The sequence below is a fragment of the Penicillium macrosclerotiorum genome (assembly GCF_028827735.1).
Source record: "Penicillium macrosclerotiorum strain IBT 26536 chromosome Unknown utg000003l_segment0_segment0, whole genome shotgun sequence".
NCBI classification, from domain to species: domain Eukaryota; kingdom Fungi; phylum Ascomycota; class Eurotiomycetes; order Eurotiales; family Aspergillaceae; genus Penicillium; species Penicillium macrosclerotiorum.
The window spans coordinates 1,951,291-1,967,333 of NW_026643083.1; the positions used below are offsets into that span (position 1 = coordinate 1,951,291).

General features: G+C 47.7%; 4 protein-coding genes across 4 annotated transcripts; 1 reads left to right on the forward strand and 3 right to left on the reverse strand.

Annotated features, from left to right (window-relative positions):
* Positions 1–337: 337 nt before the first annotated feature.
* On the reverse strand, positions 338–3,225 carry N7462_003595 (Chitin synthase C; the record flags this gene model as incomplete). Its single annotated transcript, XM_057075321.1, has 6 exons — positions 338–1,025; positions 1,089–1,272; positions 1,323–2,169; positions 2,230–2,591; positions 2,661–3,075; positions 3,139–3,225. 6 exons carry the CDS (start codon positions 3,223–3,225, stop codon positions 338–340), a joined length of 2,583 nt encoding a protein of 860 aa, XP_056934826.1.
* An 836-nt stretch (positions 3,226–4,061) lies between these two features.
* On the reverse strand, positions 4,062–6,074 carry N7462_003596 (S53 family peptidase; the record flags this gene model as incomplete). Its single annotated transcript, XM_057075322.1, has 5 exons — positions 4,062–4,413; positions 4,477–4,774; positions 4,832–4,925; positions 4,982–5,123; positions 5,176–6,074. 5 exons carry the CDS (start codon positions 6,072–6,074, stop codon positions 4,062–4,064), a joined length of 1,785 nt encoding a protein of 594 aa, XP_056934827.1.
* A 5,253-nt stretch (positions 6,075–11,327) lies between these two features.
* On the reverse strand, positions 11,328–13,100 carry N7462_003597 (sugar porter family MFS transporter; the record flags this gene model as incomplete). The annotated part of the gene is made up of 5 exons (XM_057075323.1): positions 11,328–11,398; positions 11,474–12,079; positions 12,150–12,605; positions 12,664–12,933; positions 12,995–13,100. The coding sequence occupies 5 exons, from the start codon at positions 13,098–13,100 to the stop codon at positions 11,328–11,330; spliced, it is 1,509 nt and encodes a 502-aa protein (XP_056934828.1).
* Positions 13,101–13,550: 450 nt separating this feature from the next.
* On the forward strand, positions 13,551–15,542 carry N7462_003598 (carboxylesterase; the record flags this gene model as incomplete). The annotated part of the gene is made up of 4 exons (XM_057075324.1): positions 13,551–13,789; positions 13,861–14,096; positions 14,150–14,808; positions 14,871–15,542. 4 exons carry the CDS (start codon positions 13,551–13,553, stop codon positions 15,540–15,542), a joined length of 1,806 nt encoding a protein of 601 aa, XP_056934829.1.
* Between the last annotated feature and the right edge of the window lie 501 nt (positions 15,543–16,043).

Here is a 16,043-nt window from a genome sequence, read left to right on the forward strand (position 1 = left end):
TACCCGCCCGAGGCCAACCAGGAGTGACTCATTCTTGATGGTAACAATTCTCTATTGAAGATATAGATAGATACCGTCTTCCGCTACCTCTGCTTACGAAAAGCATTCCGCCACCTGGGACGACAACATACCGAGAGTCATTCAAGAAATCGAAATGTAGATCGGTATTAGCATTCTGCTTAAACGTGTATGGCTCCTATCGCCGCCTAAAGCAACACAGAACTCCAACTTTCGCTAGAAACCACAACGCCCCCAGAAATCGAAAGATTGATAGGCCCGAGGTTGCCCAAAGGATGACCCGGAAGTACCAGGCTGTACGCAGCGTGGAAGTTGTCTTTCAACTATTAGCCTCTGTGCTTTGGGCTCCATATGGGGCGTAGGAACTTACGGTTAGACAAAGCTGTTTGATGCCGTCATTGTTGATGCATAGCGCCAATAAGCCATTGCTAAAAGTCCATAGCAGGACTAAGTTTGTTCGGAAGGCTTTGTATGAATCTTCCAGACTGGCTTCATCGCTGGCTTCCGATTGGCGCATCGGGGCAAGGGCCCGTCGGACAGTCTGCTCGAATTGAACGTCAATATCTGCCTGGGGCTTGTCCAGCTCTTCAACGAACGATGCTTGAGCGTCTGTTTTGGTCTGTGCCGATGGCAGTGCATCTGCCTTATCGGATCCTTTCGTGCCCCAGGAAACGTCGTGCCAATTGCAAAATGCGTAGACCATCAAGATGTTGATAGATGAGGGCATTCCGAGAAAATAGGCCCAGGACGAGGTAAACATATGCCAGGGATCCCAATACAGAAAGCTGGCAATGAAATAGATCCCATACGTGGAGATCAGCGCCACGAGGACAACACCCCCTGTGGAAGAGACGAACTGGGCCAAAAAGTTTCCGATGCCTTTATGGAAGTTGAAGCTGAGGTTCTCCGGGGTGAGGGCCTGTGCAACGAGGTAGAAGGAAAGCACCAAAATATAAAACTGCACGATTGAAAAGTAGATCAAAGAGAGTGTATAAGGGATTTTGGATCTGAGTGCGGGATGTCAGCGAATACTCTGAATCGTATATTTGTCTTGACCATGGCCGTCTTACCCCTTAGGACGATTGCCAAGTGCGAGGATGAATTGAAGCATTAGGAACGCCAAATAACCGAATTTAAGGAACGTGTTGAAGATAGGTGATATCTCCGGTCCAAACGGCCATGACTTGTAATGGTTCACCGCACTTGGTATGCCAACGATATCCATGATGACGGATGTTGTTAGCCAGTATGAGGCTGCCGGATGTTAGAAATGATTCATCGACCAAAGATTGCAACGGACGTACCAAGCGCGAACCATGTCATGATGAGCTGGCAAACATTATAGACGAACTGGATGTGGAGGAAGAACATCCGGAAAATACTGTGACCGCTTCGGTATATTCGATTGAAGTGCATCATTGCATAGAGTCCAGCCGCGAAAGACCCATTCAACCAACGCCGTCTCTGAGAAAGAAACTCAGGAGGGCTCTCTGGTACGTCTGTCTCTCCCTTCGACGCTTTCACATAGGTCAGCTTCCATCGGCTGCCTGCCTTGGCTACTAGCTCGAAGCATAGAATGCGGTCTTCTGCTAGGAACATGTTTTTCTTGAAAATGTTCATTCCCTCAATCCCCTTCTTTCCCAGTCTCTGGGAAAGCGTATGGTCACCATGAAAGTACTGCTCGAGAGGGCGTCCAGAAATTGCATGAAATCGATACGCAGAGAATGCTCCTGGCAATACACTCACGTAGCCGAAACTGCTTTCAAGCGGCTTGTCTAAGATATTGGAAATCTTATATTCGAAGTTTTGTGCTGCGACGATCGGATTCAAGACCTTTTTCCATCCACGGCCAAGAAGCGCATGGATTTCACCGCATGCGCCACCAAGGTCTTTATCATTGTAAAATGCCTCCCATAGGGTCAACAGGGATTTATAACCAGGTTTTGTTCCAGCGTCAATCAAAATGCATACTTCGGGCATTAAAATCCTCCCAAAGGCATTAAAAAGCCAACGATGGGAGTTGATTTTCTTGCTGTTCTTTTGTTTGAGACAAAAAATCATCTGTACTGGGGGTAGATTCGTAGGGTCATTTTCGCGGGGGCGGATGAGTTTCTGAGAAGGCGTAACCGAGAGTTGAGTCGTATATTCGAACTAGCCAGAAAGGCAGTTAGGTGAAGATTCTCCAGTAGGATTGGGTATTATTGAACATACGATGTGCGCCACTGTCTCTCTTCCATCGAGATCATGTTTCATCACTCCGTCTTGGTAGATTCCAACCGTGGCAAGGAGGTCAAGGGTGTTCTTGTCGCACGGTTTGATGCCATCGAATACGAGACATACGACAATCTTTTGCCATGCCGGTCCACCCTTGTTCCAGAACTCGGTCTTTTTGAGGTTGACAATATCGCGGACATTTTGCATCACTCCATGTAGAGTTCGTGCCGTGAGGACTTTATCCTCGTTGTAGTAGGTGATGGCGATTAGCATCTCAGTGTGCCGATTATACATGGATGGCCGAAGATTGTAACCATGATCAAGGGTGAATTCATCCGGATCGCAGGTGGCTGCAGTGTCTATTTACGGTTATTAAGGTTATCTTCCGGAACTAGCGCTCCGTCACAGAAATAACGTGCACTACTCACATCGCATATGCGTAAATTCCTCGTTTTGCCCTCCTTCCAAATCCCGATACTTTGGTTCGATGGCGTTTTGAATCGCGCTTGGGACCGGATAGTCGACACTCAAAACTGTCCCTTTGACCAACTTGATTCGGCGGGTCGGGTATCGACGTAGTGTACTCAAGGCTGGTTTCTGTCGTAAAGCCCATCGCTTTGATACGGTTGATATTGCATCCGGATTTATCCCCTCCGACAACTCAAACTCTTGCGCTCCATGTGTGCCTCGATAGTAGGACCCTGTTGAAATGCTGGTAGTGTCACTGTACGGAGGGAGGTATCGGTTTTGATTGTTGATGACGGGGTCTACCGGATGATCGGGGAGAACTGGATGTACTAGTGATTGCATGAATGGTTCTTGTTCATCGATTTCAGGACTTGCCTATTTTTTTTAGAGATCTGATCAGCCTGTGAAAGAAATTCAAGGGCAACTGCTGTTACCTACTGAGGGGGGAGGCGGGTCATTTCTGATCCGCTGGGTGAAACGGGGTGATCGGGGAAGGGTGTGACTCTGGTCGGGAGAGGGTTCCATGATGGGCCGGTCTTTTTCAAGATGATAGTAGGATGGAAATATGGAGAGGGAGAGGAAGATAAATCACAAACGGCTTCGTTTGGACTCTGGGAAGAAAGAGAAGCATCAAAGGTACATCTTCGGCTACGGGCAGGAAACTGGATGCAAGAGACATATATGGCAACAATACCACAGGCACCCTCACCTGAATGAACTCATTTGAGGGTGTTTCCAATCGGGCCTTTTGTGGAGCTTACTTATCATGTCAAAATAAGAAATAGAAGACACCCGGCCAATCACTGGACAGTCTCAATTGACGGGAATGTCCAGCGATTTAAAATCAACAGGCCCCACTAGCTTGCATTTAAGACCGGACTGCCACTGTACACCAACGGAAAATGGGACTACCAGGTAATTGCTGAGTACATGCCACATGTTCATCATCGGCAGAAAGCTGAAGCAGTTTGGTGGGACAGACTATCGGACCTGGGCAGCAGTTCTATTCTTATCTCCCTGATTAATCGGCTCTCATAATTGCTCCAAACCTGAAAGTGCCGACTCCGATTAGAAAAGATATGATTATCAAAGAAGCTTAGATCTAATATTGTGGTCAGTCGGCTAATAATAACACCAGCAAAGAAAGCAAAGAAGCAAATTTTGGAGTATTCCACAATTCGTGCTCTGGTGATAAACACCCACATGAATGCCTAAGTCAATAGGAACTTCTTGATGCAAAGTCAATTATATTTAGACACTGTAAATTATATATAGATCTTTTCTTTTCAGTCTCCTCTAGTGGTGTATCGGAAAAAGGGGCGGGATACTCTCCAATGTTGGAAATATCCTTGGTGTCCCCCTTATAGTGACAGAACCAGTTCCTTCAGCTTCTGGAAGTTGGGTGTACCCAGGCCAGTAACTGGATCCCATCCTTCAGTAGCATTCCAGTGCGCACCAGGGATGACCAGACTACCCTCAACAGCCTCGTCACTCTGAGGATCAATGCCGCCGCACCCATAAGAAGATCCACCGGTAATATCGTTCAGCGCTTTGTATCCTTTTGAATACAAGAAGGGGTTCAAAAAGCCCAAGGTTGACTTTCCGGCACGTAGACGAGCATCATTCAACAAGCCAATGATGCCAGCAAATGTAGGGGCAGCAGCAGAGGTACCACCAGAGGCAGCCTTCTTACCAACGTAAATAACCTCAAAGCTGCAAATTATTAGTCTTTTACTGATCCTCTTGTGCTCAAGTAAATCGGGATATCAAACTCACTCCGGGTACAGACTGTGAGCAGAGACGTCCGGGAAGCCACGTCCCTCGAAATCGGTATATTGCCCATAGTACTCCTTGGTCTCAGAGCTGACCTTGGTCAAGTATGTCTCAACAGCGGATTCCTGGTACCAGGCGCGGGAGAATATGTTGGAGAAACCACCAGATGAAGCATTCCAGGCAACCTCAGGGGTGACATCGGAGGTGCCTCCCACAGCAGTCACGTACGGGCAGGTCGCAGGGAAGATGGGGTTGAATTGGGGGGTGACGCCATCGGTTGCCTGACAGGCTGAGCCAACACCTAATGATGGTTAAAACCATATTTCATATCTGGTAGTATACATAGATATCCACTTACCCTCATCACCAGAAGAGTGAATGATAGTCAGCCCACGCAGTGTGTTGAGGCCGATCAGATTGCAAACACGCTTGGCATATTTTTCTGGGACAGTCTGCACAAAAGGTCTTAATAAACAGATCCGAGTGTTCAATGATCGGCATGTCTTACTTGTTCATCATCACCGTAGGAGTTTGAGATCACCTGGGGTAGCTCAGAATTGGCCTTGGAGAGCAAGTACTCGTAGTAGATCAAGTAGGGTTCGTTCTCATCGTCAGATGCAGTAGGCTCATCCGCATCGGGGATGAAAGGGCTAGGGAACAAGTCAGCGAAAATGACCAGCGGTGCGAAATCGGTCCTCTTACGCAACGCCACCGGTTATAAACTCATGTACGGGTAGCGGGTGGGACACGGCAACAATCAGTTGCACATCCAGATTAGCTTCACCAAGGTCAGCTTCGTCAGCGGCTTGGTTATTCACACCGCCGTTAAGCAGCTCGACGGTGAAGTTCTGAGATGGGATGTCGAACAAGGTTTCGTATTTTGCCAGATCTGAATATGAGGCTGATTGGTTCAAGAAGCTGCCAAACCCGACACGGCTACCAGCTGAAGGTTCTGGAGTATAGTCTCCGATGTTGTACATTTCCTTCAGACACGACGGGGTAATAGAAGTCTGACAGGCGGCTGAAACATCGGCTGATGACGCATCACGAGCCTGGATCTTTGATGGCTTGAGCGGGACTGGGACTGCGCTGCGCGTCTTGCCAAAGTAGACGGTCGGCGAAATCAGATCGATATAGTCGGTCAGGTCGTTGGGGATCGAGTATTCGGTGGTGCGCAGCTTGACCGAATCGCCCTTCTGGTAATAGGCGAAGCTTGTGTTTAGGAGTTTGTTGATCTGCTCCACGCTCCCAGTGAAGTCCAGCAAAGCCCCATTGCGGGAGACTGTCGAGATACCAGCGTCCTGCAGCCAGCTGATGACCGATGCATCATCCACAACGGGAAACTGGGTGTCTACGTCGTCCTTTTCCAGCCATTGACCATAGGTCGATTGGCCGGGGGTGGAAACTTTAGACAGCGTGGTCTCGAGTTGATCTAGGTTCTGACGACTCAGCGCAATCGACAGAGTCATGGTAGCGTCTGCGGACGGGGTGCCAACAGCGGACCAGCTGCTCGGCACGCCGCCAGCTAGGCTCTCCAAGACCACAGCCAATGCAGGGGCGGCGAGGCCGCATAGCAACCCAGTATAGACGGTGGAGTGCATCGTTGACGGTCTACCAAACCTCATGGGCCTCCAGAGATTGTACCTGAATGAAGCGACAGAGAGCAGGGATCAGCTGGCCTACTTATCTGTTTGGGACTGCGCTGTTATCTCGATTGCGGGGATGCATTCCTCATACATAATATCATAATACGACGAGCTTGGTCTCTGCTATCGACCGGCGGGACTCCGCATTCTAGAGTTACATCGTGGGTGGAGGCCATTATCGAGGGTGAAAGCGTCGCAATCATGTTGCGGGGTGCGCGATGATGCGGGATTTGGTGGTGTTTACAGCCTGCCAGAACCACATTGACCGTGACGCGATGGATATTGGCCAATGTCAACAAAGTCTCTTTTCCCAACTCATCATCAACACTTAGCCAGCTTATGAAGGGTGTAACAATTTCTAGATCTTGGGGGTTCTGGCCGTCCTTAATAATTACCGGGAGAACGTGAAATGAAGTAATGGCGATCGTCAGGGGATTGGTGGGGGGGGGGCTCTCGTTTCCTCGCTTGGATAAACTCCGGAGTCCGCCGGGGTCTCCAGCTGGGCTTCCGCTGCCCCATGAAGCTTGTCCGGAAGAAGCTTCGCCGAGGTAATTTAGCTCTCGGAAAGGTCCAACCAAGCGACAATGCGATTAGGGACGAGTCATTTTATTGGCACCATTGCCGATTTGCCCGAAAACAAGGAATGTCATAAAAAATTCTAAGTAATCGGGTGCCTATGCGTACGGGAAAGCCGCTCCCGACTAAACCCCATCAAGTCCTTGGACATGGATACTAGATTTAATGCATGCTTTGTATGGAAATCCGGGTGGACTCGGAATACAGCGCCGTAACGCGCTAGACAGCGAGACAGGGGATATTCAACATTCCCCCGCCTATACACACTTAGATAGTTCAGTCATCTAAGACAACATCATATTGAGCATCTCGTTCCATTGGATCCCAGCTTCCCTAGCGGATACCGCATTCTATTATTGAGAAGATTCTATGATGGAACGGTATGGTATGGGGGCGTATTGGAGCTCTCTCTCAAGCTAGATACTTCGTATTTACAGGCAAAAGGGACGGCGAGGAGGGGGCATGAGAGGAGTCTTTTAGAAACGGTCTTCAGTAACCCAAACCTATGGATTCGATGCAGTCTTGGAGTATGGTCCCTTTGCAACTACCGAAATAAATTCTCACAGAAAAATTGGAACCAGAAATTCATTGCAGATCTCTCAATCGACAACCTTCCAGACCCGTTCACTCCACCAGCTGGTCTCAATATTTTGCCTTGGCCAATTTCTTACAGAAAACAGGCGTCCCCTGAGGCTGTTGAGGTGGCTTTTGAGCCTCCATATCGCTTTCTCGCAATATACGTTTTCCTTATCCTCCCTCTCCTCACCCAGCGTTGTTTCCTGGCGTAATGCATTCAACTCTGTTGAGCAAGTGCTTTCGCATCAAGAAACCTGTGGTATCCCGTTCCCTTATTACCTTAGCATCTACATTCTCCTCCGTCTCCACCCGTTTTTTTCAGCCACTTCTGCTTCTGCTAATCCTTGCTGTGTTTCTCCGTTCTTGCGTCAAAAAATTCTTCGTCTTAATTCACCCTGATGTCTTTGATACCTACGCAACAGGCTTTCTTTTTCTGAATCGCTCGAGCAATCATCTGCCTCTGGCTTTATTACTGTGATCCCTGGTCTAACTTTTCTAGACGGTGGAGGGAACGGAGATAGAGAGTCACCACGAGAATGAAGAGCTGTCGCTTGGATCCTCGGTCTATCTTGTCCAACCGGTGGAGGAGACGGAGATAGATAGTTACCACGAGAATGAGGAGCTGTCGCTTGAATTCTCGGTCTACCTTGTCTAACCGGTGGAGGAGACGGAGATCGAGAGTCACCACGACGGCGACGAACTATCCTTTGGATCACCGGTCTACCTTGTCCAACCGGTGGAGGAGACGGAGATCGAGAGTCACCACGACGGCGACGAACTATCCTTTGGATCACCGGTCTACCTTGTCCAACCGGTGGAGGAGACGGAGATCGAGAGTCACCACGAGGGTGAAGAGCCTGACCTGCTGGCATTTTGCCATTTCTAGCCCCCGATGTTGAAGCGTGGATGTCATTTGGATTGAAGTAGGTGTAACCATCTTCCCCCAAGGGTATTTCGTCTAACAGGTCTTGATTCCTGTCGTGCACAGATAGCCTGCCTATCATCCTTGTCATGTCTCTTCCATCTCTTCCATTTCTTCTTCCACGTCCTCGGTTCATAATACAGATGCACTCAAACGCAGCGCGGCCAGGTTGCTCTTACGCTGTCGGATTTATGTTTTAGTAAAAATGCAACACGAATGCAAAATTGAGAACAGATAGCGAAACGCTCAAGTTATTAAGGACTGATACTTCTCACAATTTAAATCATTAAGGGGTCCGCTATCCCTTACTATATTTAGCGCTGAGGAAAGTGAGCCTATTAGCGAGTTCACCTACACCTCAGATATTGCTTTATTTATCTCCGAAGATAAGATATTTGAGGCGTTATAACCCACTATTATCTTATTATAATATAGCGTATGAGAGATAGTCTCTGCTAATAATAGAGTCATAATTATACGATTATACCTGCTGCGCGTAGAGCGGGATTTCTCAGCCAATCGCATTCGCGATCCAACGCGCGCTAGAGATCACGGCTCCGCTCTTGTTTGCTAAGGTTCTCTATGGCTGCTATATTAGGAAAGAATTGAAGTGGATGATAAAGAAGGCTAATGAGGCAGCAGTTGAGCTTCTATATCACTTCCTTGACATATTCCTTTTCTTTTACTCCCCCTTCCCCGGCGTTCTTTTCTTGCGCAACGTATTCAACTCTATTAAGCAAAAGCCTTCGAATCAAGAAGCGTCTCGTATCCTGACCCGTTATTTCCTTAGTATCTACATTTTCCTCGTCCCCATCCGTCTTTTTATTAGTTAAATGCATTTATATTTGCTCAGCGAGTATTTCATTTACCGTAACCACTACGTACAAGAATGAATATCTTTACATCCCCCAAGCTTAGTTTACGAAGACTTTTTAGTTGCTTCTGCTTCCGCTTCCACCAAATCTTGCCGCTGTTGTATTTTGATATTTCATTTCCTCTAGTCTTTGCTATTCTTGTTTCAGTTGATACTGACACAATTGAAATTCTCTTTCTGAACCGCTCTCGCGATCATCTGGCTCTGGAACTTTCACTTTCATGGACCTATCACTCTGAAGGTGGGAGGAGGCTTGATATATCCTTCTTCTCCTCGCGCTGAACGAGACTGAGATCGTGAGGCGGAAATTTTGATGCTTGGAGTTCCGTCTTTCACAGGAGTTCTGCCTCTTACAGCTGAATGAGACCGAGATCGCGAGGCAGAAATTTCGATGCTTGGAGTTCCGTCTTTCACAGGAGTTCTGCCTCTTACAGTTAATGGAGACTGAGATCGTGAGGCATCACGAGAGCCAAGAGTTCCGACAGGGTGCATTCTGGCTTTTGGCGGTGGAGACCCATCTAGTGCCTTACTATGAGTCAGAAGAAATTCGGATCTTCCCCTGTGCATAATATCTCCTTCTGTTGAATTGAAAGGTGCAGACAGATATCCATTATCCTCACTGACAGGGGCAGAGCTAACTTTCCCTAAGGGTCTTTGGTCTTTCGGGTGAAAAGTTCCGTCGCGCACCGTAAGCCTGGCCATGCTGCTTGTGATATCGTGTTCTTCACATCTTCCGCGTTTCTCACGTAGTCCATGTGTTCCACGTGTCCCACCTTGGTTCATCGTGCAGATATACTCAAATGTAGCCGGAATAGATAGCTCTTGCGCTGTCGGGAATATGCTTTAGCAAGAATATAATGCAAATACAAAATTTTGGATAGATAGCGAACAGCTCAGGTGATTTACGGCTAATGTTTCTCACAATTTAAATCATTTGGGAGGTCCGGCCTCCATTACTATCTTTAAGACTGAGGAAAGTAAGCCCATTAGCAAACGCGCCTATACCCAACATGTTGCTTTTTTTATCTCCGACGATGAGCTATTTGAGTCGTTATAGCCACTAACTATTGCTTTAGTATTATATAATATGGTCAAATATGGCCACGGCCAATTATAGGGTGATTGTGACAGAGTCAGGAGATGCCAAGATGATCTTATTAGTTACGCTCTGAACTAGCTAAGAAGGTGCACTAGGGTCAAATGCCCAGCTTAGAGGGTAACAGTTATAGTTATTACAGTAGGGAAATGGCTGACGAAGGGCGACCTCTGATTGGAGAATATCTTTCCTAGTACACAGTCTTTATAGGATATACGTAGCTTCGCATCTCCGATAGAGAGAGAATCAAATTTTTCACCTCTTTCGCTGAAGCAGTGTCTGTTTTCTCTTTGAGAAAATTCCCGTCCATCATGGTGTGGTGTGGTGTGGTTTGTGGGCTGGTTCGCTGATCCATCTCATCTTGCCTGCATCCGCAGGCTTGCCGTAGAGCACCGTGGTTCACTACGTTAGACTCTCTTTACATACATTAGCCCCACTGTCCCATCCAAAATTTATTTACATCAATAACCTGAGGTTTCATTTTGGTAGTCACTGCGCCTCGATGAAGCCTGATAGTTAATGCCGAGATGGAAGGCCGCATAATACAGGCGAGACCCAAATACTCCCTATGTGCTTTAGATCTTTACAGGGATACTCGACTTACTGCGTGTTTTGTATGGTATCCAGGGTATGCTTGGAACCCGGCGCCATAACGTGCTAGACAGCAAGGCAGGGAATATTCAACATTCCGCCGGCTACATACTCAAATAGTAGGACATCATCAAATTGAGCATCTCGTTTCGTTGAATCCTAGCTTTCCTAGCCGATACCTTATCCTACTATATTGAAAGTATGCTCTGGATCACATTAATACCGTTTAGTTCTATAAGGTAGATGATAGAGATATTCTTATTACATATTAGCTCTAGATATAAGATGTAGCGCGAGGAAATAAGAGGAAGGAGCTTGCTCGTACTTTATGATTAATAGAAAGGTAACCTTAGAATAACGACTCAAAGTAAGAAACGGGCTTACTGGCGATAGGTCCTATTAAGTGGAGAACTAAGGAGTACAAACACGGGTGGAGATTAAAAGGCTATTGGAAAGAATCCGTAAACTCGGTATCGGATTCTGCGGCACCTAAATTGGCGGTTTTGGAAGGGCTAAGCGAAATATATTTAACATGGAAAACACTCAAACCGTAAAGAAATTTGCTCTTCGTTCTTAAGCTTCGGTAACATAGGCCATTTCCTTCTCTTCCAAAGTAGTTGGCGTGGGTGACTCGATTTGATAAGCTACACAATCCCTTAATTAGCTTTCTTTTCTCATCTATTTGATATGGAGAGCAAAAACTTGTTATTGAGACTTACCCTTGAACTGGCGAGCTGGCACACCGTTTTGAAACAGAATCTGGATCTCTTCGAGCGTCCGGCCCGATGTTTCCGGGAGGAAGAAAAACACCCAGACGGCTGCTGCAATCATCAGGGAACCATAAATAAACCCAACTCGGGCACTGAGGCCGGCAGCATCCGCATTGAACAAATATGGGAAGGTGAAAGTGACCATCCAGCTGCAAAACCAATTGGTCGCGGTCGATGTCGCCATTAGTTTACCACGGTTTGACCCAGTGGAGATCTCCGAAGTCACAACCCAGACAGCAGGTCCTAAGGCAAGGTTAAATACTATCATGAATATGTAGACCATGCCCACAATGGTTCGATCCAGTGCTAAACTCTTAGAGGGAGCGGTTCCAGCTCCGCCGACGATCAGCAACACGGCAGCAACCATACTGCATGACAAGAGCAGCATTAAACGACGGCCAAAGCGCTCAACGCAGTACTGGTTGAGCCATACAGCTGGCATTGGGGCTAGGTAGAGACCCATCTGGATTAGGAATGAGTTTGTTATTCCAATAGCGCTGAAGAAAATGATGCCGTAGCTTGTGATAAAATTGATGCCAGAGCCCTGTTGCCATGCTTCAATCCGGTACGTTAGCAACATGTGGTCGTATCCAATGTCAAAAAGGGGTAATGAAACTCTAGTTACCTTGAAGCGCGATTCCAAGATAAGCTTTGCGGCCGTCAACATTCCACTTCAGCAAGTCTCCCCAAGAACCCTCGACACGCCGCTCATCTTCAACAAGCCCGCTCAGGTACGTCATCTCACTTTCAATGATATCCGGACGATCACCCCGCAGCCGTAGAAGAGATTCCCTTGCTTTTTCAATCTTCCCTCGCGACAATAGCCAGCGAGGGGACTCTGGCGCAAAGGTGAGTAGGCCTGGAACCAAAATGACCGGGAAAATAAGCTGCACTGCCATTGGAATGCGGTACGCCCCGCTGTCATTGCGGTCTTTGGTAGAGTTATCCACAATCACTCCGAGCAACAGTCCGAGGCCGACGTTGAACTGATACAGAGACACAAGAGCGCCGCGGAATAGGGCTGGGGCACAATCTGCGACGTATAAAGGTACCAGGCAAGAAATTAGTCCCACCGCGTAGCCTGTAGGATTGGGAATGTATTAGCAAGTTTCTTATCAAGCAAGAGCAGACTCATTCACCTAGGAGCAATCGTCCGGTAATCAATAACCCCAGATTATCAGCAGCGACCTGGAAAATGGTACCGATAGCCACAAAGGCACTCGACACGTACAGTCCTCCACGACGACCAAATTTGTTGTCTACCAAAAAGGATGAAATAGCACCCGCAAACTCGCCGACATTGATGATACTAGTCGTCAGGGATTGTATGCTCGAGCTGAGGACATAGCCTCCCACTGTGGTGTCATAGTGGCCATATGCCTTGATGAAAGGCTCCATAGCCAGAATACCTAGACGACGAAATTTAGTAAATCGCACCGACAGGCAACAGGCTTTCCGTCCGCCACATACCGGAGTAATAAGAAGAGTCAAATCCGAATTGGAAGGCTGCAATTGTAATGAATAGGCAGATGCTAATAGCACGCCATTCAGCGCGGATAGAGGCGACCGCTGACATTTGAGCCATCGAGTCCTAGTGTCCCAATGTAATTCGGCCAAGCGGACAACAGGAGAGGTTGAAGGGTTAATTCAAAATTGTTGTGATAATAGGAGCCATTATGCTGGCAAGCGAAGGCCCCTTTTATATTGCTGAGTTTTGCAACCCCAGATATCCCCAGGTTGTACGGTTAGGTTTGTAAATCCTTCCTGGAGACCGGGGTAAATTTGTAGCCGCGTGGAAAATCGCCGATTCCCCCACACCAAATTCGCCGATTAGAGTTTGACTACCCAATTTAGTGGCTGTTAGTGCGGTGTTCCTCTGGACGATTGGCTGTTGATGGATGAATGCTCTTGTTAGTTGAACAGTATCTAGTATCTTCGAGCTAACTCGTCTATAAATTATTTGGCCTGCGCCGCAGCGAATTTTACTAACAAACTCACAACGTAGCTGCTTCACGAGACTTAAGCCATGGCTGCTCGAGGAGGTCAGCCACGCGTGGCGACGAGGGTTGATGGCGATTTCCCCCGAATCGTACTCCCCACCCAAACGATCCCTTCCTACGAACAACACCTGATCGGGCAAGACTCACTGGTCCCCGGAATCGAGGAATTCCGGGGAATTCCGTATGCTACAATTCCCGCAAGATGGCAACACGCGCTTCTTCGCGAGCGTTTGCCCGAAGACATCTTCTATGCAACTCAAAATGGGTACGTGCGTCGAATAGGCATTTAATTAACTGTGAGGTAGAGAGCTAAACTAATCGTATGTTCACGCACAGCTGTCGATGCCCGCAGCCAAAAGAGCCCAACAATAGCGAATTCTATCAGTCCCATCTCGAGTTCCCTAGTGATGTCACGGAATCAGAGTTTGACTGTCTCAACCTGTTCATTACAAGGCCAAGTGCATCCACGCTCATTGCCGCTGGATTTGATCCAGAATCTGTGAAAATACCGGTTTACGTATATATCCATGGTGGAGCTTATAGCTTCGGTGCGGGGACCGATCCCATGTGGGGTGAGTATGCAAAGTCATCTACTCCAACTCCAGAATACTAAACTTTCTGACAGATCCTGCCCGCTTAGTAGGGCGATCCGTTGGATTGGGTACTCCAATAATTGTTGCAACCGTCAACTACCGGCTGAACATGTTCGGCTTTGCGGCTTCATCGGAGATCATCCAAGTCCAACCGGACGGCCAACTAAAGGGATGTAACTTTGGCCTGGGAGATCAGCGCACTGCTCTCTACTGGATACAGAAAAATATTGGCGCGTTCGGTGGTGATGCAACTCAAGTCACCGTCGGCGGCCAGTCTGCTGGAGGAAGCTCCTCACATGCCCATGTTTTGGAAGCCATATTGGGACAAGGTGAGCCCTTGGTCCAGCGCGGAATTATCCAGTCTGGTGCCGTTGGTGTACTTGGACCTATCAGTATGGAGGCTGCCGATCAGCGATGGGCTGTCTTTTGCGAAGAAATCGGGGCTCCCAGTGGTGATTATGTCTCTCGGATGGAATTTATGGCCACTGTCCCGATAGAGAAAATCCTCCGAACAAGCCAAGAATTGGGCTGGCAGGTCTGTCCTCTCGTGGTAGACGAGCTTACCATCTCACAGAGACCAAATGGTCGTTGGAGCATCCACTTAGCCGGCAAGAAAGAGCGAGTGAGAAGTGTGCGGGATACTGCGAATTCTGCAGTCATTTCTGTGCTCATTGGGGATACGGATCTTGAGGTCAGTCAACTAGATGGTCACTATCGTTGAAGCCAAGACTAATGTTCGTATCCATGCAAAAGGGGTCCATCCACTTCTCTCAAGTATCAAAAATCGAAAGCTTTGAGCAACTCAATGGACGGCTCGCGATCAAAGTCAAGTCCCCTGAATTTTTGGATAGATTCTATCGGGCTTATGCCTTAGAACCAGATATGTCCGTGGCCCAGCTCCAGGAAGGAATTCTTCACTTTTTATCAGATATGCAGTTCGGCAAGCCCGTACAACTAGCCCGGGAAGAATTGATGGGCTGGGATCTGTCAAAGATAAATGTTACAACGGACGATACAAATGCTCGTCCAACAGCTGTGCAATCATACCGTGTAAAGTTTGGAAACCCGTTCCCGGGTATCAATTACGCAAAGGCTCACCACTGTGTCGATCTGATATACATATATGACTGCTTCGAGGAAGCATTGCGTGATGTCGATGAGGCCTTGCCGGCACAAGCTGTCACACATGCTTCCCTGGTGGAGCGCATTCAAGCTGACTGGATACAATTCATCACGGCCCCATCAGACGGGGACCAGTGTGGTCTTGCCACTGTCTATGATGTCGACAGAACTGCTGTGTCTGTTTCTATGGCAATGGATCGAGACTTTATGGCGAGGAAGGCTAGACTCGATCTGTTGAGCAGCGATGGCCTTGCTGCACAGCAGACTATCAAAGAGCTGATAGGTAGTGGGCATGTCCTCTAGATTGTTATTATGCTATGCGGGAAAACAAAATGTAAGGTTGCAGATACCACCGCAATGCAAGGAGAGTTTGTTGCGCAAGAAACCCGAGGAAGAGAAAGCGAAAAATAAATCAATCAAAAATGGCAGTAGTCGAATATGAAGGGAGGTATTTGCGATGGTCACGTAGAAAATTCCTGAATTGACCGAATACCATAGTCCAAAGTTATCATTCTGGTGGTGGCGAGCTTATCTGTAAACCTCTATAGCCCGAGATCCACCGATAAGCAAGCACTTCCGGATCCAAGTCCGCCACAGTTTGATGGCGTTCTGCTAAAGAGCCTAGGCCCATGTTATGGGACAAGGCTCGACGAAGAACCTTGGCAAAAGTCCGCTGATAGTCCATATTTGTAGAGGCCACAAATATGTCCAAAACTTGCAAATTGATGAAGCAATTGCGCAAGATCAAATCGTCAGACTGTCGACCCAGTTTTTGTGCCAGAATCAGAAAGATGAAAGACGACT